This window comes from Musa acuminata, chromosome BXJ1-11 (assembly GCF_036884655.1).
Source record: "Musa acuminata AAA Group cultivar baxijiao chromosome BXJ1-11, Cavendish_Baxijiao_AAA, whole genome shotgun sequence".
NCBI classification, from domain to species: Eukaryota; Viridiplantae; Streptophyta; class Magnoliopsida; order Zingiberales; family Musaceae; genus Musa; species Musa acuminata.
The window spans coordinates 27,553,841-27,580,815 of record NC_088337.1 but is presented as its reverse complement, the minus strand read 5'-3'; the positions used below and the strand labels follow the sequence as shown (position 1 = coordinate 27,580,815).

The following is a 26,975-nucleotide window of genomic DNA, read 5'->3' as shown; positions in this document are numbered from 1 at the left end:
AAATGATTAACTATCTATATTGTATAAAAGATGCAATAATATTTTTATTTTTAAAAAATAAATAAATATGAACCAATTTGTAGAATGCTATAATCAGCATTTTCCATTTAAATGCACGATTCTTCTATTTATTTTATATTAAATCTGTGAGGATTAGTTTTAGAAAGAATGTTTGAAAGGTCCAGTTGAGATGAACTTAGTGGAGAGAAGGCCCAGTTAAGAAGAGGTCAGGCATCTCCAGGTTTTCTCGTCTCTCTGCCATGAAATAAAGCTGGCACAGAAGTGAGAACGAGAGCTCAGCATACTGAAATCTTCTACGAGAAGATGAATCCACAGCCATGATGGTTCAGCTCCTGTTGACAGCAGCAGGAACGACAAATCGACACGTGTAACAGCAGAATCTTTGAAGGTGTGAAAATTCTGACTCGCCCACCTACGACTTAGACTCAGTTGACCCCTAAACCTTGTGGTTGGTCTCTCAGATCATTTCTGAGGTCAGGAAGGTCTGCAGGGGATGGAGCGGAGGCTCCTTTCGGAAGTAACACGACACTGGGTCTTCCTCCATCCCCACACCATCCGTCGTCAGGCTGTCTTGGTCGCTTGGAGCTACTTCTCTCAAGCCAAGCTCAAGCTCAAGTTCCCTCTCCAAGTACTCCAGCCATGCACCGGTATTGCCTTCTTTACATGCACTGTTATCCTCGATCATGCTCCAAAGATCTCCATCAGGAATAACGAGGCCATCGGAGAGTTGTGTGGAAGTACTGCTCGATGTCATATTCGAGAGTGCATCATCAAAGATGCTCGACATGTCCATGGTGGGATCGATGGGGATCTCGATCACTTCCGCCGAGGAGTCGCGAGTGTGCAAGCATGGATCGTGTTGGTGTTCATTGCTTTTGTTTCCGCCATGATTTGAGCTCGAGGAAGAAGAGGTGGGTAGTGGCTCTTCAGGATCGTTCGTCGCCGCCGTCGGTTTCTGGTCTGTGGATACCAATCGCTTCTTCAAATGTGTATTCCACACGTTCTTTATCTCGTTATCAGTTCTTCCTGGCAGGCATGACGCGATTTTGGACCACCTAAACAAAATTTAAATCAAGTGATCATCGTTTCAGTGCTGCGAGATGACATGAGACTCTCCGATCAGCTAATTAAGGTGCGTTCATGCACGGTCGGTCTTACTTGTTTCCTAACAGCTTATGTAACTTCACTATGGTGTCTTCTTCTTCCTTTGTGAAGTTCCCTCGCTTGATGTCGGGGCGGAGGTAATTAGTCCACCTCAAACGGCAGCTTTTCCCGCACCTAAGCAGACCTTGCCATGCCAACCGAGACAAGAAAGAAAAAGATGAGTCCATGTCGATTTACAGTTCATGTCGACCGAGAAATCAGAGAGAGAGAGAGAGAGAGTAAACCTGCAAGTTTAGGTAGAGCGCGCCAGTTTCCGTGGCCGTGCTTCTGGATGTGAGCGATCAGCCTCATGTCTTCCTCCAGCGACCACGAGCCTTTGTTCAGCCCAACCTTCGCACAGCACGGTGCTCGGCCTCGGCCCATCTCTCTCTTATCTCTCTAAAATGACCCTTGCCTGATTGCAAGATCGGAGAGTGAAGGCGAGTGATATATATAGAGAGAGAGTGATGGAGGTGAGACGCTGGCAAGTGTTCACCGAGGCTGGTCCCACGTTTTGAGTGCTGTTCCTGCCGGACAACCGAAGAAAAGAGGTGGAGCATCGGAAAGAAGATTTCTGGCTTTGATGCAAGACTAAGACAGTCTACTGACCTGAGCCAATCTTTCAACGAGATCTGCACTGCGTACAGACGCATCTCGTCCCAGGTTACTATCGGCGACTGATGTACACCATTGCCACCTACTTCATCCTTCACCACTGGAACCGAGTGGTCGATAGGCAACAGATCACACAGCCTCTTAGTTTAGTGGTGCGCAGACGACGAGTTCATGTCACCGATACATGACTCAGTCAGATGATCATCTCTGCTCCACCTCAGATGATCATCTGACTCAGTCAGATTTTCTACTCTTTCTGGACAAAGAGAACACACGGGAACGGCTCCGTTTGGAGCATTGATCCAAACTGTTTCTTATATCAACTAAATCTATAGTTTCTTAATTTTAGTATCGATAAGTATATTTGATCTCACATCAAAGGAGACAACCAAAACAGGTTATTCTTTATCCTTTTGAGATATCTTTTTGGGCTAGTCTTTCGAAATACGACTTACGCGAAACATATGATTCTTCACGAACATTCATGTATATGTCAATGACACGACAAATGATGACTTATCAACCGACCCTCATTCGGCTCTATCGAAAGTTGTCATGCTACAGTTGAGAGGACTGCAACGCTCTAAAACTCTGATAGTATTGTGTGAATGTACTCTCGGTCTACCTTGTTGACGATTCAGTTTTCTACCTACAGGTCACTGACATTTCACCTACCTCTTTGACCATTTCCCGAGTTAGATTACCGGTGGAAGGGCGACGAAGATCAAACATAAGAAAACAAGTGCAAAAGCAGATCACCATGCATGCATGAACACAGTTTGAGCATTTATTGTTGGATGGCAGTTGAGGTTGATAGATATCAAACTGTTTTATAAGAAACGTCAATGACAGAGTCTAAGAATGATTAGCTTTGAATTTCTCAAAAAACACAAAAAAGAACTTGTCTTTTTTGTTCTCTGATGAGATATATTCCAAAGAGAAGATCTGATCTTCGACCAGCAGTTCCCTTTGAGTGTGGATGTTGTCCTGTCATGGTATCAGCACTGGTAGAGGAGAAGCTGAATGCATGGCAGAATAGACTTATGATCAATATGAAGATGTGATTTGAGTTAGTTTGGGTAAATTGAGTAATGAGTCACCTGTTACTGAATGCAGCAAGTTCTGCAAAGGAAGAGCATAACGTTTGCTTGATAAAGAACAATGGATGGCAATTGGTGATTAAAAGAATTAGATTAAAATAATATTTGAAAATATTCATATTAATTTAGATTAAATTGATATTTATATGTTAAGTTTGACTTTAAACTCATTATTATTTGATTTTGTAACATATGTCAGCTGAAATAAGCGGACTGATGAGTCTAATCTTTCATCCCTCGGTATGAATTACTTGAGCTGTGTGCAACGAAGGGGGGAGGGGAATGAGATCAAATACCATTTGTAATGTGGCGCAACATAGAATCAGACGAACTCAGTCTTGAGCTGGAAAAATCCCAACCTGAGAACAGGATGGGTTGGGCTAGGATTGGAGAATCGAAGAATGGCTTTGGTGGGCTCATCATGAGCTACACACAGCTGTGAGTTTCCATGGTGAATGGATACAGTTTCTTCATCTCTATTTTTAGTGGAATTCCCCTCCACCTTCCCTCACTCATCTCGGACTGTGGTATCTCGACATCACACCATCTATATTGCTGCGGATGCAGCTGGGAATCGCCAGAATTCAGCAAAGTTTGTTAATGAGTTTATTTGGATTAGGAATCTCAATTTGTGATGATCCTTCGGCAAGGAAATGTTGTTTCCTGTGAGAAGGATTCGCTATATGCATGATTCCAGAGAAAACAGAGAGGCATGCATGCAATCTCTTCCCTCTTCACTGATTTCCATTCAATATCGAAGCTAAACGATGACAAGAAAATGGCAAAGGAGACACCTTTTTTTGTTTTATTAGGGACCTACCAAAGAAGGATGAAATGGAGTCAGGACCAGGAATTGTCGAAGGCGGCGGAGGTGATGGCCTGGGCGAACTCTTGGAAGTTGATGCGGCCGTCGCCGTCGGTGTCGGCCTCCTTGATCATGCCGGTGAGCTCGCTGGCGGTGAGGGCGTGGCCGAGCTTGGCCATGGAGTGGGCGAGCTCCGCGGCGGTGATGTACCCGTTGCCGTCGCGGTCGAACATCTTGAACAGCCGGCGGAGCTGCTCCTCGGTGTAGGGGGACTTGGCGGCGATGAGCTCCGGGGAGACGAGGGCCACGAACTCGGAGAACTCGACGAGGCCGTTGGAGTTGGTGTCGGCCCTGTGGATCAGGGATTCCAGCTGGTCGTTGCTGGGCTTGAGGCCGATGGCGCGGAGGAGGGAGCCCAGCTCCAGCTGGGTGAGGCTGCCGTCCTTGTTGCGGTCGAAGGAGCGGAAGATTTCGCGAAGCTCCCCCAGCTGCTCGTCGTCCAACTTCACCGAGTCCTCTCCGGCGCCACCATCATCGCCGTCGCTCATCTCGGATCGCTTCTCTCTCCCCGGACTTGGGAACTATCTTCTCGCTCTATTCTCTCCTCCTCAACCGGCAATTACCGATCAGGTGGATGCGTCTCGTTTTGTCCCCGATCGATCCCGATATAAGACCGCGTCAATTCCAAACAAAACCGATCGATGTGCCACCAAAATTGGATCTTTACGGAAGATCTCTTACCAAGATCGAAACTTTATATGTCGAAAGGAATCAGATGATCTAATTGCATCTCGGCACTTTGGGGCGACGCCGACCGATCTCTTTGGATCTGGCGTCGGAGTCGGGGAGAGGAGACGAACGCGTGGTTAACGTCTGGGCGACCTTATATACGGAGTGGAGGAATCAAAGAGGGATGGGGAGCAAACAACAAACAGCAAAACATACAAGCAAAGAAAATGGAAGAAGGAAGAAAATTAAAAGAAGATCCAACAAATTCCATAAGACAAACAAACAATCAAATAAATAAATAAATAAAATGGGATAATAAACCCCAAAAAAAGAATTTAATCCATGTATGAGTGTCTTATTTAATTATGTGATATAATATTATTTTTAAAGTATATATATATATATATAAAGAAATAATAGCTCCCTAAGTTATGATGAGGGGACTTTAATCTTGCAAGCTCATGGCCTTTATATGTGGCTAACGCAGCTCACATCTATAATGTTATCTCTATCATTTATGCGGAGCACTGTCATTTCACGGAGTACGTACGAGGAATTTGTAGCTTCATAGGAAGGTATTCTTTGTGATAATTGTTTGTAACGCTGGGCATTCCAGAAGACATTGCGACGACAAAGAGAAAGCAACATCATAGACAGTCCAAATCCACTCAAATTAGCAACATCTTCCAAAAGCTTGGATTCACAGGGAAGTTTTGAAGGGTCATCAGTCTACTGTTGTGTGTCTTCTAATGCCGATAGATTTGTCATGTAGCGAGAAAGATGCCTGTGCTGGCCATTCAAGCCCGTTGGTTTCAAAGGGATGCAGCATCATGACTTACTGCAGTTGGGAAAGTTCTCATGGGGATGTTCCAAGGAGTGGAGAAGGATCGACCTCTCTTAACCTGATCTGAGTTACTAGCGGCTGAGCACTGCTTGGAGATATCAATGCTGCGAGGAGGCTTCCCACTGTGCACGTTAATTTGGGATGATGGTTTCATTTGATCAAAGCCACCGGAGAATGAAATTCCCTGTACTCCTCCCTGTGTTGCATGCCTTGAACGACTCTGACCACCACATCAAAGAGACCACTGGTCCTCCTGCACACAACAATGCCAGCAATTGTTGAACAATAGCATCTCAGTGGCTGAACTTACTCCGGTGAAGTGTCAGTTCATCTCTCTACTGATGACTTTATTACAAATTAGTGAATGTTTCACATTGTGCTCCCCGAAAAAAAAGAGAGCATTTCTTGTCGACAAGAACAGAGCATCCTAATCTCATTATAATAAAACTGAGGCTATTGCAAATAGTGGTCTTAATCTCCCTGATATATGCTAATTTAGATCGGTAAATGATCCTATATCTTAAATTTCTATCAGATAATTTAAAAGTGCAAGTCATGGGAATTGAATCCTTTGACGATAAATTTCTATATTTCTCATTAGGAACATGAGTTCTTGTATCTTCCAAACATTCTACTTCCAGAGACCATATACACCCTTAGAGAATACCATTACATAGAACCTGAAGTATTCAGAGAGAATGCTACTATTGTTAAAATTAAACATCCAAGTGGCCAAATATTGTCTTGACATAAAACAACATAGTGACCAGACACAATGAACAAATGATGTCAAACTGTGACACAGTGCACTACATATGTGATCAAGCCAATGTTTGCATGCTTATGTTGATTACATTTCAAGGATTAGAAAGGACAATGCTGGTCACTTTCACTCCAGATAGCAGTCATCTCATCTAACATACGAAGCCATTTGACCAAATGTTTAACCAATGTCATCGGATATGGACTTGCAACAAAGACATGCGAATGAGATTGGTTTTGTTTTTTGCAACAAAGACATGTGAATGAGACAAGGTCCTGCACAACCAATGGGCCTGTTGAATTAAACCTAGATGATAAAGATCGGAAACCTATTATTTATTCATGATTAGGACTATGAAACAGTTTGTGGAAAGGAAATTACTACCTAACCTTTGTAATTGGTTTCAGCATTATAATGGGAAGACAAATTCAAAGTATATCGACACAAGGAAACATGAATATGACTAGCTAGGTCCAACATGTTCTTATGTAAATACCGGGGATTTAGTATTGGGACTATATTTTGAGGCTCCTGTTTGCATATCAAAAAAATATTAATTTGCAAAGCATGGATAAAGTAGGATTTTATCCTAAAACAGATATACATGTAACTTGCGAGCTAATAACGAAGGTATGGCCAACAAAAAGGACATCATGATATATTCTCTGTTCTATGCAACAAGCTTTCGTAGCAAAAATTTGGTCATTACGGTACAAATAGCATCTAAATAGGTTTCCAAGGGTAACAACAGCTACGAAAGGGAGAGATTGTTAGAAATCCATTGACGATTAGTCTGAATTAAACTGGTCAAGATTAACATATATCAGGTCAAAACACCAATTCAAAAACTTAAGCTACTAAATTATGGGTCAAACTCAATATATGTCACCCGACTCTCTCAATATTTATCAATATAAGGCCTATTCTTTCAATCCTCTTTTCAATCTCTTCTCATATGAATATTTCCTAATTGAGATGAAGATGACAAAAGAAGTAATCTCAGCCTCCTTGAGATCCTACATAGAGAGATTGCACATAATAGATAATGGTGATGAAGAATTGAATGAGATCGCTAGGTAAAAATGCAGGGCAATCAGATTCGGCTTACACTGGAACTCAGATCGACCAAAAGCGAAGAGAGCCGTGCAATCTCAGACCATAGTCTCCCTAACAAGTTAATTTGCAAGCGTTTCTGGTGTGGCTCATTGATCGTAGACGAGGTCGTCGTCTTGCCATAAGAGGGGGGTAATTAAAGGAGCACACAATCGGAAGAACAAACATTTCTTCCGATGACGATTTGTCATGAAACGATATCAAGTTAAAATCTCTTAAAAGATTCCCACAAATCAACTACTATTGTAGGGGATGTTACAGAGCAAGGCACCTGTGAAGGAATTGACGGAGCTCGGGGCGACGAGGGCCGAGGAGGCACGCTACTGGATCCCGAGGGTGATCGCGTAGGTCCGCTTCAATCCCAAGAAGTATGCCGTCGCCAATGTCATCTCCCACAACACCATCTCCCTGCTCTTCTCTCTCGATCTCGATCTACAAAAGATTAGAGTTAAGCCGTAGTTACCCTTCCCATAACCGATGGATTCCGCCACTGCGCATTTCTTGGAGCGGAAGAAGGCGGCGGCCACGGGATGAACCAAGCGACGAGGAAAAGTCGAGCTTGTGTGCGAAATGGCTTGCTTTTGGTTCGCGGCAAAGCGGGGTTAAGAAGTCGGTCGTTGTTGGTTTAAGTGAGTCATAATAATTTTGTCAAAGAATAGTTAATTGATAGTATTAATTATAAATAGGAAGAAATGTTATAAAAATATTGATATGTGTGCCGAAGAGGGAAATAAAACTAAGGAATAATTTTACATCAATAAGGTTTCAATTAGACATTAATAAGAAGGTAATGAAAATTGAAATAAAAGTAGAGAGTAGTCATTCTAAAATTTAATGGAATCAGATGACGCCCACAACTTAAGGCACTATAGAATTGATTTTTGACTGAGAAATTGGGGTTCGTCGATTTTAAAATCGTAACATATTGGAAATGTATGTAATTTTCTATCAAAGATAATTAATCTTAATGGAGTCTCTTTTGAAACCAGTCCATTTTTTTAGGGGGATTTTTTTATGAGGTGTCACATTTTAATTATGGAGCTTATTTCTACTATTTATAATCCCTTGAAAATTAATAAAAAAAATATTTTACTATTCACAGCTCCTCTAGTTTCATTTTCATTTTTTTTTTCTTTCTTACAACTTATGTTTGTATACTTTATTATCATCGACTCTTCTCACTGATTATTGTCGCTCTTAACCTACTCTTATCGTTCCTTATTGCTCGATCATTACCCCAACGCCACTACACGCATTGCTCTCGCAAACTCTCACCATTGTTGATCTACACCCATGGTCTACCCCTCAACACTCCTTGCGATTAATTGCTACCCACAGTATACTATTTATTGCTCTTTATCACTTACGCATATTGTTGCAATTGTCTCTCCTTATTAATTACTGTCGTTGATTACTACCCCCACCTTACTTCTCATCTCATCAATCATCGCCCTCAGCTTGCCCATTTGCACACCTTGCAAGACTATCTACATCGTTCACCACCCTCAATATGTGTTTCTCATCATTGATGTCTCTCCCTTTCATCACTATTGATATTGCTAGCTGTGGACGATATTATCGTTGACCTCTAAAAGGAGAAGTAAAAGAAAAAAAATGAAGAAAAAAGGGTTGTACATAATGAATGATTTTTTTTAAAAAAATGAAGTTATAAATAGAGTGCATATACTTCTATTTATAAAAGAACAACTTAAAAAAATTTAAAGTTCTTGATATAAAATTATAAATAATAAAAATGACATTATAAATAGTAATCTTCTTTTTTTGTGTGATAATACTCCTATTTGACTTAATAACTTATAAAGATAAGGTAATAGCTTCCTTTTTTTTTCTTTCTTTTTTTAAGATCGGTCTATATATGATGAATCAGTTGGTTGCTTTCTCCCTTTTGAATTTTATTTATCTTTATTCAAAGTAATTGATCGGTTCATGGAAAAAAAATAAAAGAGCTGTTGGGTTATTTTTCAAAGATGTTTCAGTGATTAAGTCAAATAGGAGCACTGTTAGAAAAAAAAATTATAACAGTTGATATCTCTCCCAAAAAAATCTAAAAAAGTAAAATAAATCTCCCTTGATACTTATTTAAATAAATGTTCACTTTAAATTTAATTAATTTATTTTAATAAATAGCTCTTATTCTTATTACCTAGAAGCTGCCAAAAATGTGATGATCAAAGATATCATCTTTGGCAATATGCACCTGAAATTTAATCTGGAATATATATAATAATAATAATAATAATAATAATAATAATAATAATAATAATAATAATAATAATAATAATAACACATTAGATAGGAAGGATCCTCCAAATTTTACCTTCTTGCCTAAAAGTTGTCAACAGCTGGAAAGAATATTCGGAATAAATTGTATGGTGTGTGTGTGTGTGTGTCAAAATTGGTTGTGGAATAGATTCAAACAAATTTTCACATGTTTTCGCGCATCTCGTTTGGTTGATGCGGGAATACAATTATTAATGACGCGGGGCTCCCTCTTTAAAGCGGCGTCGCTCATTACAGAAGTCACATCAGTCTCCAAAGACCAGAATGCAGCGCCAGTCCCTCGGATCGCCCGGCCCCAAGCCTCTCGTCTCCGCCGTCGCCGGGGGAGCCGAGAGGGAGGAGAAGCGGAAGAGCATCGGCAGCGCCGTGGTCGGGGCCACCGAGGCGGACAAGGGGATCCGGGCGAGGCCCAGGGCGGAGAGGTTGATCCATCTCATCCCCGTCCTCACCATCCTCTGCCTCCTCGTCCTCTACCTCTTCTCCCACGATCTGTCCCTTCCAGGTTATTTTAGCTCCGCGGTCGCCCTTTTTCTCGATCGCTTCTTCCCTCCCTATTGCTGACCTCTTCGTTTCCCTGCTTTCCTAAGTTCAGATTCGCAGACGTTGGACGGCGCGGAGATGCGACTCGACTCCAAAGGTACAATGCCGGCCGATCTCAAGAACCCTTCATTCTTTTCGTTTCTTGTATCTCTTCTGGCGATCTCTTTTGGACGCCTCTTCGTGGGCCCTCAGTGGGGGTTCCGGGGGCCGAGAAGGGCGGCGTGGCGTTGGAGATCCAGCAGATCGGTCGGGGGCTGAACGCGGCGGAGGAGCGGTTCCGTCACCGGAAGCTTGGGAAGCGTTAGCCCTCCCTTGGCACGTGCGGCGAGCGATCGGTGGGCGTCGTCGGAGGTTTGTCTTCAACCATCAATTAGTTCACTGGAAATTGCTATTAGTCCTTTCTAGCGTCTTCGTTTGCTTAGTTTTGAATTGGTGTTGTTGAGTAGGACGGATTTCTAAAAGAAGAAAGAATAAAAAGGTTCCTAAACCAACTTATTTCAAATCATATTTTTATATTATAAGCTGATTACGTTGAGTTTTGATTCAATTTACTTTAGTTACATAAAGATGTCAAAAACACTGTAATTAGATCGATTCATCCATGGGGCATAATCAGTACAATAAATAGCATAAATGCGAAGAAGTATGACAAATAGGGATGCTCTTTCAAAAATATTTCTGCATTAAAAGTATGGATGGGTAGTTGGTAGGTCTATGGGTACAGAAATGCCTGCAAATTCAATCACAAGGCACGAAATAAAAAGATAGGTGATCATGATTGAGCGCCTTGGAGTAATATATCAAGAATTGAATGGGGCTCACCCATTTAAGTCGAGGAAAAGGCTCGACGAGTGTGGTGATTGATGATACTGATCTCACCCAGGTTTCGTGCAGTGGGTCCCGTCCTCCTGATCGGAGGTCTGGGAACTGTGATGGACGGTAAAATGATATACCACGTGCGTAATCGAACGGTTGATGTGTTCGAGACAAGACTAATCAGGTGGAACAAAGGTTGCGCGTATTTGGTCATTGGATTTATGTATGTATGCGCAGAAAGTGCATCTCCATAGGTGGATCCTAAAAGCCGGTCATTCAGATCAACAATTACAATACATATTGTGTTTTTTCTTTTGTTTTTCTGTTCTTTATGATCGCCGAGAATCCATAGTTAGTATTAGTATGGGCTTCTGAAGTCGCAACTTGGGTATTTGTGGATCGAAAACTTGCGTTAGATTAATGCATTCTTCTTATTTTGTGACAACACGTGCAGGTTTTTTCTCTTCTCTTTCTTCGTCTTCGTGTATTATAAATCTTGATCGATTCCGGTAACAAGTATGGCCGAACAACTAAGGTGGACTTGTTGGTCTTGCATAAATTAAGACCACCAAGGGAAGAAATAGCTCCTCAGCCATTAGATACTTTCTCCCACCCCCTCCCTTTTTTTTATGTGATAAGACACGTTCATTCCAAACTTGTACTCGATTTAGATACGAGTGGTTGGAAATCTAGCTCTTCTCATGCCCACCGGGTTGGTTGCTTGTTTGAGCGGATTAATTTAAGGAGATGATTGAAGTAGGCCTGTGCGCAAGGGGGAATGGACATACTGGATCCATTTCCCCTTATTTCCTAACAACAAAAGTTTTTATTATTTTACTAATGATCATATTTGATATTTAATGGTAAAAGTCACACTCTGAATGATCATATTTGATATTTGATATTGTTTGTAGTGTCTCCGAGTTGAGAACCTCAAAATTCCTGATGTGTTATCTATATAAAGATCAAGGTCGAGAGAGATTTTCTGGTCTAATTTCTCTGACACTCAAATTAATAACCCGAGGTATATAAGTAGAAGTTTTTTTTTTATTTATGTCAAAGGTGAGCTTCTATACTAAAGGGTACGAAGAAAGCTTATGCTTGTCTTTTTCATCTTAAATGATGATAATAAATCTTATGATTATCTATTTCGTCATAAATGGTGAGAAGAAAATTTTATTTTTTCTTTTCTCCTTGGGCATCATGTGGTGGTGATGTGTTTAAGGATAATATATTTCCTATCAATATGTAAATCACAGTCGTATGAAAAATTTTGATATGTAAATCAAAGTATTCATATGAAAAATAAATTTTCATGTTTTAGGAATTATGAGTTCTTAGAGATCTCTTGCACCTCACTTAGTAGCTCGCTCAATCTAATGAACAAATTGAAGTTATTAACTGATCGAGACCGAAAGAGCTTGGTTTAGTAAACTACTTAACATCCGTTTGAGTTGCTAAACAACCTTAAGAGTGTCGACAAGAGATTTCTCATTCTTCCTTGCTTACAGGATAGAGGTCATCACTGTCTCGTAATTTACAATGATGAAGTGTTGGATCAAGGTCTTTGGGCTAACCACATCTTAATAGATAAAGTTTGAGTGAAAGAATATTTGCATAATTTAGCTTATATATAAGTGATATTAAGTCAATATAACAAGAGGTCTAACCCTAACACATTGGAGAGGAGATTTGATGTTGTGAAAGGACTGACATCAGTAATCTCATTCACTAAATCATCTTTTTTGGTAAAAAAATTGTCGATTACAGATCGGGGACAAATATTCCTCAGATCTAAAACATTGATCACCTTAGAAAAGGTTTCCCTTAAAAGGGATTTGACTCAGAATGAGTACAACACAAATTCAAATAAACTTATGTAAGTTTTCAAAGGAAAATATAACATTTGATGAAATAAATCTCTACATTATGCTTGATAGCCCCTGTGAGATAAATTTGCAACCCCTACAAGATAGTAAATACTGGTCCAATCACGAAGCAGGCAAGAGAGTGAATTGACCATAGAAACATCTTTTCTTTTAGGATAAAAAGCTATATAAACTGCCAAAAGAATCGAGTCAGCCACGCAACTCAACTAGTCATCGCTGCCGACTAAAAAAGGTGTCCCACTAAATTAATAATAATAATAATTATTATTTCATGTGATGGAGATATTCTAGTTGGGATAAATCTAAAAGGTGTCTTATTATTTATGTAGTCAATCTTAAATAATTAAAAATATTAATTTATTATTATAGTTGTTGAAAATAGTCTAGTAAAACAGTGAAATGGACTCGTGATTGAATTCCTCACCCTAAAAGAAATTGCCCTTCCTCTCATGAACCGTGTGATTATTATAGGAAGCATGCACCAGCCCTTCCTGCTCCAGCCACGGTCCCATGTTCCTCTCCAGTAAAATCATTTGCCCTCGCCATATCATTTGTTTGTTTTTTAATCTTTGTGCTTTTAGTTGTCTTCATTTTCTAAAGTATTTTTTTTTAATTATTATTCGTTTCTATTTCAAGAGTAATTCATAATTTTTATACTTTTTATTTTCTATATGGATGGGCTTTTGATTCTGATTACTGACAAATGTTGCTGCCTAGACTAGTTTTTTTGTGCATATTTTCCGGACAAAATTCACGTCTTCACAGTATCGAACTTAAACCTTAATATTATTTAGTTCAAGAATTTTTGCACCGACCACATCCGTAAACCCTACTGCCAAAGGTCTAATCATAATTGAAACCCCATTGTTGTGTCTCTTTCAGATAATTAGCAGGAGAAAGACCAAGAAAGAATCATAGTAAATACAAAGTCAATCTCGATTGCATGTTCTGCAAAATAGTCTTTATGTTACGCTGCTAGTAACAGCTGTAACTTTCACGATGGCAATGTGGCTATCATAAGGTACCTTTCGACGTCACGATCGATAGCTTTCAAGCTGTGGTCCTCCATAAAATGCGAAACCCCAGTGCATTCAAGTAGTTTTCTCTTTCCTCTTCAACTTAATCTTTTCAAGTGGGTCCGGCGACGATGAGTAATGATGTCGCTGGAAAGGTACGTAATAGTACTTGAATCCAAGTTTTGACCAATTATCAAAGTATGGAAACCTAATTTTGACTCGGTTAGCTATTTTTATAAATCTATCCAAATATCAAGACTCTTATCCGACGATTTCGAGAAGCGAAATATGAGGAATGATCCTATAAAATAGCTTTACGGGTACAGCCCGATGAATGCTTCTTTGAGTATCAGGTCAGTAAGAATTAACGAATCAAAGGTGCTATTCTGGATTGATTGTAGGATCTATCTCGGGGGTCTTTTCATAGCGAATCGAGAAAATTGACGAATGTGAAATAGCTGTTCCTCATCGAGCGACGATGTGGTAATGCAGATAGGTGAGATTTGACGGGGCACCGAATTATCTACGTGGGTTTGGGATTCCTTTGATCACCAACATTGACGGAACCTTTTCTGTGCCGTCCTAGTAATCAATGATCATTTGCCTCGTGTACGGTGATCTGGGCTCATCAATAGGAAAAAAAGGATCATGACGTGTAATGGTATTAGTTGATGTCCGCCGGACTACACTTGCATCGAGTCCGACCGGTGGGTGAAGCTAAAAAATCTGCTCGATCTTGTACTTGGACACACTTTTAATTCCTGTCCCACCACCACCATTATATCATCACCATCATCGCAATGAAACACGCGAGCCCATTAGCAGCCGTCCGATGGTTGGCAATTGCCATCGACACTGCCACCTTATCGCGTGAGAAATCAGAGGCTTCTGCCACGTGAGGACATGGCAACAAACCCACGCTTACGTCGTTTTCCTCCCGACGCCGGCAAGGAAAACGTGTTCTATCCATCACCTCCGCACCCTCGCATCCGCACCACACAATTCTATTATATTCTACCCTTCTCTTTTTCCATCCGATAATATCAATTAAAAATATATTTCTATTATTTATTTATTTGTTGGTTTGGTAAAGCGAGGGGGAGAGCAAAGCCAGTAGTAGCCTTTTGTCAACAATAGCTGCCCGACTTGGGCTCACCGAGGGGAAACGGTGACGGGAATCAAGTGATCCGGTTCATCCGCCTCGCCCGCCCCCTCATCGATCGGAGAAGAGAATGAACCTGTGGGCCGACGACAACGCCTCCTTGATGGAGGCCTTCATGGGCACCACCGACCTCCAGGGCTTCCCCTGGGCGACCGCTACCGCTCCTCCTACCCCCACCCCGCCCGCCGCTGCCGCCTTGGGTCCGGCGACCGCCCTCGCCTCGGCAGCACCGGCGTACTTCAGCCAGGAGACCCTCCAGCAGCGGCTGCAGGCGCTGATCGAGGGGGCCCGGGAAAGCTGGACGTACGGCATCTTCTGGCAGACGTCGGTGGACGGCGCTACCGGCGCGTACTTCCTTGGCTGGGGCGACGGGTACTACAAGGGGTGCGAGGAGGACAAGCGAAAGCAGCGGGTCGCCAACGCCGTCTCTGCCGTCGAGCAGGAGCACCGGAGGCGCGTCCTCCGCGAGCTCCACTCTCTTATCTCCGGGGGCGGTTCCTCGGCGCCCGACGAGACCGTCGACGAGGAGGTCACAGACACCGAGTGGTTCTTCCTCGTCTCCATGACCCAATCGTTCGTCAACGGGGGCGGGTTCCCTGGCCAGGCACTCTTCGCCGGAGCTCCCGTCTGGGTCGCCGGCGCCGACCGCCTCGCCTCGGCGCCCTGCGAGCGGGCGCGCCAGGCGCAGCTGTTCGGCCTCCAGACCATGGTCTGCGTCCCCGTCGGCTCCGGCGTGCTCGAGCTCGGTTCCACCGACGTTGTCTCCCACAGCCACGAGATAATGGGCAAGATACGCGTCCTCTTCCTCTTCAGCTCCCCAGATCTGCCGTCCTCCTCCACGGCCGCCGCCGTATCCTGGATCACGCCGCAACCTGCGGCGGCGACTCCCGCCACCGATCAAGGCGAGACAGATCCTTCCGTTCTCTGGCTCACAGATCCGTCCGCGGTGGAGATCAAGGACTCGGTTTCGCCCGTCACGACCGCCGCCGACATCTCCGTCACAAAACCCCGGACCCAATGCGAGAACAACCCTAGCTCCAGGATCCTCACGGAAAACCCTAGCTCTTCGCGCCGAATCCAGAAACCCCACCACCACCACCACCACCAACAGCAGCATCAGGGCAGCGGCAGTAACCCGCAAAATCAAACTTTTTACCCCAAATTAGCTTCCAATGGCCCCGTTCCTCCCCAGTCGACCGAACCGTCTAGCAAGAGGAATCCATCGCCGGCCCCTGTAGCTGGCGGCCTCTTTTCAGACCACCAAGCCGCCACCGCCGTGGCAGAAGACATGAAGAATAAGGGTTGCACGGGGGCGACATCCAGGGTGAGCAACCAGGAAGCGGGGATGCTATGCTTCTCCTCTGCTCCTGCACGAGCCCCCTCCAATGGTCAGATGAAATCTTCCGGCGGCGGCGTAGGCGGCATCCTCGATGGCCCGGATTCCGATCAGTCGGACCTGGAGGCCTCGGCGCGAGAGGTGGAGAGCAACCGGGTGGTGGAGCCAGAGAAACGTCCGAGGAAACGCGGCCGGAAGCCTGCCAATGGCCGCGAGGAGCCTCTGAACCACGTGGAAGCCGAGCGGCAGCGCCGCGAGAAACTCAACCAACGCTTCTACGCTCTCCGTGCGGTCGTCCCCAACGTGTCCAAGATGGACAAAGCCTCCCTCCTCGGCGATGCGGTCTCATACATCAACGAACTGCGATCCAACCTCCAGACTGTGGAAGCGGACAAGGAGGAGTTGCGAGATCGAGTGGAAGCCCTGGAGAAGAAGCTCCCGGTCCAGCCACCGCCGGACCATAATCTTAGAACGACGACGAACGGGCGGTGTCACGGGGTGGAGATGGAAGTGAAGATACTGGGGTCGGAGGCCATGATCAGATTGCAGTGCCAGAAAAGGAATCACCCGGCCGCGAGTCTGATGGCTGCGCTGAAAGACCTGGATCTTGAACTGCATTATGCGAGCGTGTCGGTGGTGAAGGACCTCATGATCCAGCAGGTGACGGTGAAGATGTCGCCGGGCCGGGTGATGACGCAGGAGCAGCTCTGTGCTTCTCTATACTCCAGAGTGGCTGCGGAGGCACCAATTAGTAGTAGCAGTAGGTAGTCACACTGCGTCTGTGGTAGCAGTAACTTTTGAGATGCCGGCGGGAGAAATTTTTAGATCATGCTGAATTCTGGGTTATATTCGGTAGGTACGTGCTTGGAATTGCAGTGTGGCTTTCTCAGTAGAGCGGCGGAGGGAGCTGCTACCGCCGGAGCATGCTATGTTTCGGTGGCTTCTAATGTTTTGGTGGTAATGTCCTTCTACATGTATATATTTATAAGTTGCATGTGTAGTGCAAATGAGTCCTGGCTTGCCTTTTTGTGTTGTTGAACCTTCTTCCATGTGCACTGTATGGCTCCCGTCGTTTCTGTGTTGCCTTTGCGGGGAGAGCGTGTTCAGTTTCCAGAGCAGCTAGGAGTGCTGCTGCTCATGCCGAGTTTCTATATGAAGTAAACGATGTGCAAGGCTGCAGGCTTCGGACTGGAGCAGGAGCAACGCCTGGGAGATTGGATCTTGATATGTTGCATCAGGTGATCCATGAAAGGATGATGTGCACTTTTAATATCATGTTCGTTTCTTCTCAAGTTATGGGATTGAAATTGAGGAAAATTTAAGAAAATGCTGAAGAAAATCACTCTTTTTGCCGTGTAAATTGACAGTGTAAAAAAGCCTCCATAAATTCCTGTATAGTGCTCCCATTTTTTTTAAAAAGTTATAATATATTTTTTTCTGAAAAATAATTTTACTCTTATACCTTTTTTAACGGAGACTCATGCCTTCGCTCAAAGCCTCCCGAACCCTCGTCCTCGTTTGTCTCTACCTTCGGCCTTAGTAGTCTACGCATGTGATCTTTGATCACCTCAATGTGTGTTCGTCATTTTCATCATTCTTGTTGTGGTCTTTGGCAAAGGAGGTTACAGGCAAAGGCGAGACGTGTGGGATTTCGATGATGCAGGGTTAGTCATTAGCTAGCAGGGGTTATCAACCAACGAACAACTCTCGATGGTCATCTTCGTCCTCTTTGGTCATTGCGAATATGATGAGCGAAGAGTTGGAGAATGCATGGAGGTCGCTAGTGTGTAGGTTCCCAATAAAATAGGGTTGGTTTTCATTTACCGGTTTTTATTTACCCTTTTCAATCATCACGGATATGACGAGAGATACCAAAGATAAAGGCAGAGATAAGGGGAAAAAAATATTTTCCTGAAGATGGAAAGCTCATATATATATATATATATATATATATATATATATATATATGTGAACGAATCAAAATAAGGTCGGTCCGGTCCCTTTAGATTGCACAGTAATTATAATTATAAGCGTTAAAAAAAATATTATTATTAAACCGACTACTTTCGGGTTCCGAATCTCTTGCCTGCTCTCCTCTCTCCCGTCTGGGGCGAACATCCACGAAAGCCTTCCTCCCGTCGTCGTCAATGGCTTCTGATGGCTTCGCCGACAAGAACGCCGTGTTCAGAAAGGTCAAATCCAAGCCCGATAACAAGGTAACCCGCTCAAGATGCGTTGCTGTTACTTTCTTGTGTTTCGTTCCTTGATTTTGGATCGACTTCCTCGTGTCCCTCTGCTGGAATCGATTGGGTCGCTGGGATCTCCAGCGAGGGCCTTCAGATCTGATTATTTCTCGCCCGTGGATCTCTTTTCCTTTGCAGATGTGCTTCGATTGCAACGCGAAGAACCCGACGTGGGCGTCGGTGACTTACGGGATCTTTCTATGCCTCGATTGCTCTGCCGTTCACCGCAGCCTTGGTGTGCACATCAGCTTCGTAAGGTATCAGAATGTTATGCTCGTTGCTTTTGCTAAATCTAAGAAATAGGGCAGTTGCTTTTTTTTTTTAAAAGGTTTTAGGAGTTTGAAAACTTGTATCGATATCTAAATGCATAAAATGTTTTGTGGGATGTTATTGTCGATCTATTTCTTTTTATATGTTCTTGAAATTATGTAATCCACTTTGGTTGGATCAACTTCAAATGATACACACGGAGGATGCCTGCAGGGGACAATGAATATCCACTTGCTTTTGCTTTTAAGATAGTAGATCTGTAATGTAAGTTGCATTAGATATTTCCTCGCAGTCCTGCTTCATTTGAAGGCTAATTTTCTAGTTCATTTCCTGATCCATCTGTATAATGATGTTTAAAGTTTTTAGGAGAAGTAATTGATTGTGTTTTAATTGTCTTTGTTTTTTATCCTTTTTTGGGACCTGAAAATTTTTCAACTTGATATTCATCAGTAATAGAGTCTATTGGATTGCATGATGAGCTAACTTTACAGTTTAACCTGTGTTTGCCTGTTAAATATTCTAAACGCGGTGTCTATGTGGAGGATATATTGTCAGAAAACCCCTTTTTTTGTGTTTTTTATTGAGATGATGGAAATTGATTTGCCCATTTGGAGCTAGTGCTAAAACTCTAGTTGGTTGTGACCAAGTTATAACACTTGAAGATTTGTTCAGGCGCTTTGACACAGTTGATTTAAAAATAATAGTTGTTATGGAACTTCTATTCCTACACTGATTAAGTTCATAAATTGTTTCAGAACCTTATTGGCTGACAGTAGAATTCTTCCAAAGTAAAATGGATAGAAGTACATCATATGAGAAAGACCTTATATGATTTTTCATATAGAAAAGCTGTTTTATTTTAAACTTATATGAATGTGGATTTGCAATTTGATACACCGGATCGAAGATGAGGTTGAAGTTTGGCTCTTGAGACTTCAGGGATGGCTAACTTTGATTTACAGAATTAAAATGAACTGGTAGTTCTCTTGTTAGCAAGTTGGTGTGTCTTAAACAAATTTCAAGTTGACCTTAGTTTATTACAAGAATACTATTTCGCATCTTCTAATAATGGAAAGTGCTGCATAATCCGTATATTTGTGATATGCAGATCAGAAGGATCAAATGAGATGGAAATCTTGCTGTAGTAACTACAAGGGCTGATCGTACTAATATTGTTCTTTAATTTCTACCTGAAGATTTCCATGACATGTTAGCATTACTTACATGCTTATTTATCGGATGTCCAACATGTTCAATGTCTTTAAGCATTTTATTTAGATCCTGATGGCTTCTTCTGGAGGTGCTTGCATGAGTCACTGTTAAATGTTTTATTTGATGATGTCTAGGTCTACAAATTTAGACTCTTGGACTCCTGAGCAGCTGAAAATGATGGTGTTTGGAGGCAACAACCGCGCACAAGTTTTCTTTAAGCAGCATGGATGGACAGATGGTGGCAAGATTGAGGCCAAATATACATCTAGGGCAGCAGAATTGTATAGGCAGTTACTTACCAAAGAGGTTGCTAAGAGCTCTGCTGAGGATACTGGATTACCTGCATCACCTGTTGCAGCATCCCATTCACCACAAGCATTGAATGGACTTCATGAACTCAAGCCTGCAGATACACCCGATGATAATCCAAATGTGGCATATGAGACTGAAACTACCCGATCCCCTAAAGCTCCAGTTCGTTCTGCATTTATAAGTTCTGTTAAGAAACCGATTTATACAAAGAAGTCTGCAAGCAAGACTGGGGGGCTTGGTGTCAGGAAGCTCACGACAAAGGTAAATTTATGCCTCTGCAAGTTAGCAGATCAATAGGTTTTGTGAAGCATTATTCCTGCCATTTTTTGTTGGACTTGTTTGTCTTTGCTTAATTTCAGATTTTTATCAAGTATTTTATTCTTTTGATGTTCTGCATATTCTATGGTAAATGGTTCTATGGTGTGTGTATATGTGCATATATATATGAATTGTACAAGTTATGTATTTGAATATGAATTATCAGAATAGAACACTTTCACTATAACCTTTCTTTTTTTGGCTGAATCTGCTGTCTTCACATTAACTGTTAATTTCTTTGCAGCCAAATGAAAGTCTTTATGACCAAAAGCCTGAAGAACCAGCACCCGTGGCAGTGCCAGCTAATTCTAACGGGACAATTGGTCAGTCATTTCCTTCTCGATTTGAGTATATGGAGGATACACCTTCCGTCGAGGGCACTGGTGGCTTTGAAGTGATCAATCATGTTGCTCCACCGAAGTCTTCAAGCTTTTTTCAAGACTTTGGAATGGATGGTGGATTTCAGAAAAAAACAAGCTCCATTTCTTCAAAAGTACAGGTAATACTGTTTTGTTACCATTTTCTGTCAATTTGGTTGAATGATGTCCCTCTTTCTTTCTCTAATGGAGACTTTCTGATTTTTTTTAAAAAAAAATAACTATGTGCCTGATGGATTCATATCTAGACATTGATCAAGTCAAAAGTAACCTTTTTGATGTCGTGGAAGTTATGAATTTTTTCTACCCTGTCAAAGCATCATACTGTGTCCTTGATTAGATGATAAATTATACCATAGAATCTTATTACTACCATAGTGTGAAAGTGGTTGAGAGAAATGTCATTTGTTGAAGGCAACACAGGTAATGGGCAGGTTTGTTTTGGCATTTGATATAAGGGCCTACAATAGTGAGAGGTCCATTGTGGTTATTTTAGCAGAGGCTATGAACAGATGACACTTAATTTAGAAGACAGAAAATTGTCAGCACAATTCTTAAATGCAAAAAAGTGATGATATGCTTGTACAAATCTTACAATTTTCTTATAATTTGTTTTTTTGTACTTTTGATTACCAGGTACAAGAAGGTAATGAAGCAAGACAGAAATTTTCAAATGCAAAATCAATATCATCAGCCCAATTCTTTGGTGATCAGAACAGAGCTAGTGAGGCCCAAATATCGTTGGAAAAATACACGGTATGTGCTTTTTCCACCATCATATTATATTTGTTGAATCAAGGAGATTTGTGAGCCTTGATAGCAGGATCGTAGAAATGTGATGTTACTAGATTTACGTAGTTGGTCGACTCTGCTAGCAACCAATGCCTTCCAGGCTCTGGAAGTGAGGAGAATACTCCAAAATAAATGTACTGACATGGTTATTGGCCTGGGAGAGACATTTATCAGTTGCTTTTCAGTTTAGGTGCCTTCTATTTTGTGATTATTATTTTTGAGACTCCTTATTCTCATTGGAGCTTCAGCAAAACTTTGTTGCATCAGTTGCTGGTATTTCCTCATGATCTCCTATGATATGGATATTCCGAACCACTAATAAAAATTTGATTTGGTTAAAACCTAATTGGTACCATGTTGGAGTTTGATAACCTTTTGAGTGTTCACGATGGCTTATACCACCTTTTATGTAGGGGTCAACATCCATTTCAAGCGCCGATCTCTTTGGTCGTGAAAATGATTCGGGACTTGACCTGACTGCTGCAGACCTAATCAACAGAATCTCCTTCCAGGTACTTTCTATACTGTAGGAAAACCTGCTCGGCTAGCATTTACATTGTCAATACCTCATCTAAATATCTCTCCACGTACATTCCTCTACCAGATTTCTGCAGGAGGGTGTGTGTGTGTGTGTGACATTTTTTTTAGTCTTTTGTCGAGGTACTCAATAACATGTGCTTTGCTTCTCTAGGCATCACAAGATATATCATCGCTGAAGAACATAGCGGGGGAGACTGGGAAGAAGTTGTCGTCTTTAGCCTCCGGTCTTATCAATGACTTCCAGGGCAGAATGCTTTGAGTACACTGCCTAAGGTCACATTCGTATACATGGTCAACAGCTAGCTGATCGATAAACAGCTTCTTATCTTCTCTAGAAATTGCTTGTCCGACGTCAAAAGCTTTAATTTATCTTCCTTTTGTTTTTTGTTTTTAATTCCTTTTGAGTTGTATTAATAAACCTCAGTAGTTGCTTTGCGCTGCCGACTCAGGCGATGCAGTTGGAGCTACGTAACCATACTAGTAACTGTCTTCCTCAAAAGTTTATATTGCTCTTCTATATTTCCCGATGCATCGGTGACACAAACCATAACAGAGACGTGTCGAGTGTTGGCTTCTACCGCCGACGCCTCCTCTATTTGTTGGTCGTGATATAGATGCTCAAACGGAGACGGGAGGAGGGAAAAGAGGAAGAAGACTCGTCATGATGCGCGCTGTATGTACGAGCAGTGGAACCTACTCTCCTCCCCTTGTCGAGCTCTAACACGACCACAAATCCGCTGGTGCTTCTGCGACCTCTGGAACTAGCAGGATCTAGTCCATCGAGACCGAACGCCGTAAGATGGTCCGTTCCCTATTCTTCCACATCTTTTTTTTATCACTATTATTGAATCCGTCTCTCGTCAGTCAGTGGATCGGATCTTAGTTGGATCTGATGCCCATGTCGTTTTTCTCGTTGTCCAACCAAATTATCTAACATCTTTTCATCGTTTACCAATGGGACCCAGGCTTGATTGACCATTGCCTAACCTAACGATTCGAAGGAACTATCTCCGGTCCCAACTTTTGACCCACCCACCCCCCAATCTGCTTTAGCCGTTCGATGGGATGAGAGATTCGGCATTGCGTTGCTCCGGTAATATCCTTAGAATGTAAAACATTGATGTCCTCACAAGATCCAAGGAAGGGCCGCGACAGACGGTTTCCTCGGTAAAGACAAAGAAGCGGACAGTCACCACCTCCTTTCTCTGCACATGGGGGAACCGCCCCCGATCCTCCTCCTTGGGCCGCCACACCCATCTTCATCACCATCCTCAAAGGCAAAGTCAGAAGAAAAACGGCAGAACAAGACACGGATCTTTCTCCCTGTCCAAACGCCTACTGCCGCTACCACACCGCTTGTTCTCTGTTCATCTTCTTCTGCGGCCCCCAGGTGGGAAGCGTGCTTGTGCTTGTTGTGCTTGTCAAGGTCATCACCAACACCAGGTTCTCCAAAACCTGGCCCCACCCCCCACACCACAAAATTCTTGTGCGGTGGAAGAATTAGTCTCCACAGTAGCCCCACCATTGCTAACCTCTTCCATGGCATTAGCTCGCTCCAAGGTTTCATGAGCTATGCATGATCCATCTCCAACATGTAGAAGCAGCAAAGTGATGAGAACCTCCACGATTTAAATGTTCCTCCTATCCTTCTTTATAGATGAAATTATTCTGGTGGATGAATGGTGGTCTCTTCTTGGCGTGACCTCATCTTCTTTATTTTCTCTGGAAGGTCCATGCACTGGAAATTTTGGCATCAACCCGTAAGGGAGATAGGGGTGGGTTGAGTGGATCATGGAGCGATGATTTGCGGTTAGATTGTCCTTTTTATGGTGGTGGCCAAGTTAGGCTCAGATACCCTCCCTCACCACAAAAGGATGGGGGAAAAAGGAAAGGGCATGGTTGTTGTGGGATATCCACAAAGAGCATGGTTGTTGTGGCCAAGTTTGGTTTGCTAATGCAATCAATCATATAAAATTATAATTAAATATCCTCATCCTCGTCATCTTTTTTTCTTGCTGTCATAATAATTAAGTGCTTTGCGAACTCAAAATGCGATCCACACAATTAAAGAAAGATCCACTAATCTCTGTTCATTATGTTGGGAAGTTGTAATATTATCTATCATATGCGAAATATGATTGATCATTTCAAGTATTTGAGTCTAGAAATCTTAAATCTAAACCGTAACGAGTAATGCACAGTATGTAAAACCATTTCATTTCATTTCTTCTTTGTCGAGAGAAGAATGAGATAACTAATTTCTTTTTCAATCTTAGAAAATTGATACAAATAGTAATATGAAAAAGGAATAAGAGAGTATTTTAATTGTTGATTAGAAAGAATATATGATGTAAATAAATCCTACGATAACAATTGTTCACATTAATATATCAAAGATATTTCTCCCACATCGATCGGAGAGAAGGGTCGACTGATCTCAGCCAACGAAGGATATATGTAGTTCGACCCTTAATACTTCGATAGGGTCGACCGATCTCATCCTCTAATCAAATATCATGGTATCATAACTTTGGCCACTAAGAAAATGCGGTGTAAGGAACAGGCCTTTTGATTCCAGATCTGTACATGGCATCCTAGTGATTAGTCCCCAAATCCATGCCCTAATCGAGTAAGAAAAAGGTATGAAGAAGTCGATCAAAGGAGAGGTTGAATCGACCAGCATTGGCAGGAAGAAAAAAGGGGTCTTAATCTAATGGGAATGTGACGGAAGACGGACTTGTCGCTTGTGATCAACTCGGCAGAGAGAGAGAGAGAGAGTGGATAAGAACGGACAATAGCTCTCGCGTGTCTACAAAAGACCTCACGCCCTCTCCCCCTCCCCTGGTTCTCATATGCCTGCCTTGTTGCTCCTTCGTTTCTCTGCTCCACTGCAAGCTTGAGAACGATCGAAATGGTGATCGACCAGGAATCCCCCAACAAAGAGCTCGATCTCAAGAATAGACGAGTATGTTGTCGATTCTCTTTAGTGCCAAAGATGCTTCCTTTCTCCTTCTACTTCTGATAAGCGGTTGTCTTTTGCTGTGGGTTGTCGATGGGTATCGGTCCGATCAGGGAAGAGGAGGAGGGCTGGAGGATGACAGCCGGTGCCCCCGCTGGCTGCGCCCGCTGCTGTCGACGAGGTTCTTCATCCAATGCAATCTCCACGCGGACTCCAACAAGACCGAATGCAATAGGTACTGCCTCGACTGCACCAACGGCGCCCTCTGCTCGCTCTGCCTCGCCCATCACCACGGCCACCGCACCACCCAGGTCCGTTCCTTCTCCTGCCATCAGAATGGCGGCTTATTTGCGGATTCGATCCGATGGGTTGCTACTCTGTTCCTTCTTACCGGTGAAGGTGGCACCTTTCCGCAGTGGTTCTTCCGCTCAAAATGCTATCTTGTATTACCGACGATCAATCGCTACTGCTAATCTTTCTCTACCTGACGAGAGAAACCGGCGGCTTTGATTGCCCGTCTGATGACCGGTGATTCGGTGATGCAGATACGGCGATCGTCCTACCACGACGTGATCCGCGTTTCCGAGATCCAGAAGGTGTTGGACATCACCGGCGTGCAGACGTACATCATCAACAGCGCCCGCGTGGTGTTCCTGAACGAGCGTCCCCAGCCGAGGCCCGGCAAGGGAGTCACCAACACCTGCGAGGTCTGCGAGCGGAGCCTCCTCGACTCCTTCCGCTTCTGCTCCCTCGGCTGCAAGGTCCATCCTCTCTCTCTCTCCATCGGATTACCTATCCCTCGGCCTCCATCATGGAGTATTGCGACTAACTGTTTGTCGGAACGGTTCCTTCAGATAGCCGGCACAGCCAACGATCACAGCAAGAAGAAGTCAATGAAGCAGAAAGCAATGGCGGCGGCGGCACCTTCGGACTCGGAAGAGTCGTACGCTAGCAGCCGCGGGAGCGAGAAGAGCAACGTGACTCAGGGCTTCACCCCATCCACCCCGCCGCCGGCCGGCACCCGGAGCGCCAAAAGGAGGAAGGGCATTCCCCACAGGGCCCCCTTTGGTAGCCTCCTGTTGGAATTCTAGGTCGCGCTCATCACCACTAGCTATAGTGTCATCGCTACCGAGTCAACCACTCCTATCTACCAACACAGCAAGCCTCATGATAGCAGCTGAGGATCACCCGTTCTCCTGGAGGTCGGCCTACCTTATGCTCACGCAGACGGTATTCCTTACTAGTGGCAAGTCGTTCATGTACTACTACTTTCCGGTGACTGTGTCATTTTACGATATGATGGATGATGATGCATGGGAGGGTACTCCTTGTCCCAAAGTTTTGTGATGATATATATAGTTCGTGTACAAAGGATAGGAATGTGTACTAAAATTACTCGAAGTTGAGCAGAGCAAACGTGCATATGACCGCGACGATGTGGAGAATTCTATGCTGTGATAGGAAATGTTGTTGATGAGGGTATTGGATTTGACGACAAGCAGAATAACTTGCTGTGGTCGTGGCGTCGTCCCGTGACTCTCCCGTGGACATGTCCGCCATTGCCATCCCCGCCTCCGAGAGGGGTTGCGTGTATCTGCCGCGGCGGGTGCACGTGGCGACGTCGCATCGGACGCTCCTCGCGTGAGGACCCATCGCCACTCGTTGATGTGGTTCTCTCTGCCCACCGGTCCGCCGCCCCCCAAGTGGACTTCTTGATTGGGCGGTCCCGCCGTGACCGACCCCCTTGCGATCGAGCAGT

At 43.4% G+C, this 26,975-nt stretch overlaps 6 protein-coding genes and 1 long non-coding RNA gene across 7 annotated transcripts; 4 read left to right on the top strand and 3 right to left on the bottom strand.

The window, feature by feature from the left end:
• Nucleotides 1-279: 279 nt before the first annotated feature.
• LOC135596637 (myb-related protein Zm1-like) lies at nucleotides 280-1,620 on the bottom strand. The gene is made up of 3 exons (XM_065088697.1): nucleotides 1,410-1,620; nucleotides 1,180-1,309; nucleotides 280-1,076 (listed from the first exon to the last, which is right to left on the bottom strand). Exons 1-3 carry the CDS (start codon nucleotides 1,546-1,548, stop codon nucleotides 479-481), a joined length of 867 nt encoding a protein of 288 aa, XP_064944769.1. The 5' UTR covers nucleotides 1,549-1,620; the 3' UTR covers nucleotides 280-478.
• A 1,972-nt stretch (nucleotides 1,621-3,592) lies between these two features.
• LOC103971747 (probable calcium-binding protein CML17) lies at nucleotides 3,593-4,552 on the bottom strand. Its single transcript, XM_009385854.3, has one exon. The coding sequence runs from the start codon at nucleotides 4,230-4,232 to the stop codon at nucleotides 3,720-3,722; it is 513 nt and encodes a 170-aa protein (XP_009384129.1). The 5' UTR covers nucleotides 4,233-4,552; the 3' UTR covers nucleotides 3,593-3,719.
• Nucleotides 4,553-5,060: 508 nt separating this feature from the next.
• Nucleotides 5,061-7,693, bottom strand: LOC135596636 (uncharacterized). The gene is made up of 2 exons (XR_010480986.1): nucleotides 7,405-7,693; nucleotides 5,061-5,510 (listed from the first exon to the last, which is right to left on the bottom strand). It is a non-coding gene; the product is annotated as an uncharacterized LOC135596636 (long non-coding RNA).
• A 1,970-nt stretch (nucleotides 7,694-9,663) lies between these two features.
• On the top strand, nucleotides 9,664-10,495 carry LOC103971746 (uncharacterized). Its single transcript, XM_009385853.3, has 3 exons — nucleotides 9,664-9,936; nucleotides 10,027-10,071; nucleotides 10,167-10,495. The coding sequence occupies exons 1-3, from the start codon at nucleotides 9,699-9,701 to the stop codon at nucleotides 10,277-10,279; spliced, it is 396 nt and encodes a 131-aa protein (XP_009384128.2). The 5' UTR covers nucleotides 9,664-9,698; the 3' UTR covers nucleotides 10,280-10,495.
• Nucleotides 10,496-14,917: 4,422 nt separating this feature from the next.
• On the top strand, nucleotides 14,918-17,232 carry LOC103971745 (transcription factor MYC2). Its single transcript, XM_009385851.3, is given in 3 exon segments — nucleotides 14,918-15,924; nucleotides 15,927-15,973; nucleotides 15,975-17,232. Coding segments are annotated over 3 exon segments (2,031 nt in total). The 5' UTR covers nucleotides 14,918-14,927; the 3' UTR covers nucleotides 16,962-17,232.
• Nucleotides 17,233-18,248: 1,016 nt separating this feature from the next.
• Nucleotides 18,249-22,776, top strand: LOC135597460 (probable ADP-ribosylation factor GTPase-activating protein AGD8). The gene is made up of 7 exons (XM_065090427.1): nucleotides 18,249-18,409; nucleotides 18,575-18,693; nucleotides 20,053-20,491; nucleotides 20,793-21,047; nucleotides 21,562-21,681; nucleotides 22,131-22,229; nucleotides 22,409-22,776. The coding sequence occupies exons 1-7, from the start codon at nucleotides 18,341-18,343 to the stop codon at nucleotides 22,514-22,516; spliced, it is 1,209 nt and encodes a 402-aa protein (XP_064946499.1). The 5' UTR covers nucleotides 18,249-18,340; the 3' UTR covers nucleotides 22,517-22,776.
• Nucleotides 22,777-25,066: 2,290 nt separating this feature from the next.
• Nucleotides 25,067-26,649, top strand: LOC135597459 (protein RGF1 INDUCIBLE TRANSCRIPTION FACTOR 1-like). The gene is made up of 4 exons (XM_065090426.1): nucleotides 25,067-25,222; nucleotides 25,330-25,527; nucleotides 25,762-25,977; nucleotides 26,071-26,649. Exons 1-4 carry the CDS (start codon nucleotides 25,169-25,171, stop codon nucleotides 26,305-26,307), a joined length of 705 nt encoding a protein of 234 aa, XP_064946498.1. The 5' UTR covers nucleotides 25,067-25,168; the 3' UTR covers nucleotides 26,308-26,649.
• Nucleotides 26,650-26,975: the final 326 nt, after the last annotated feature.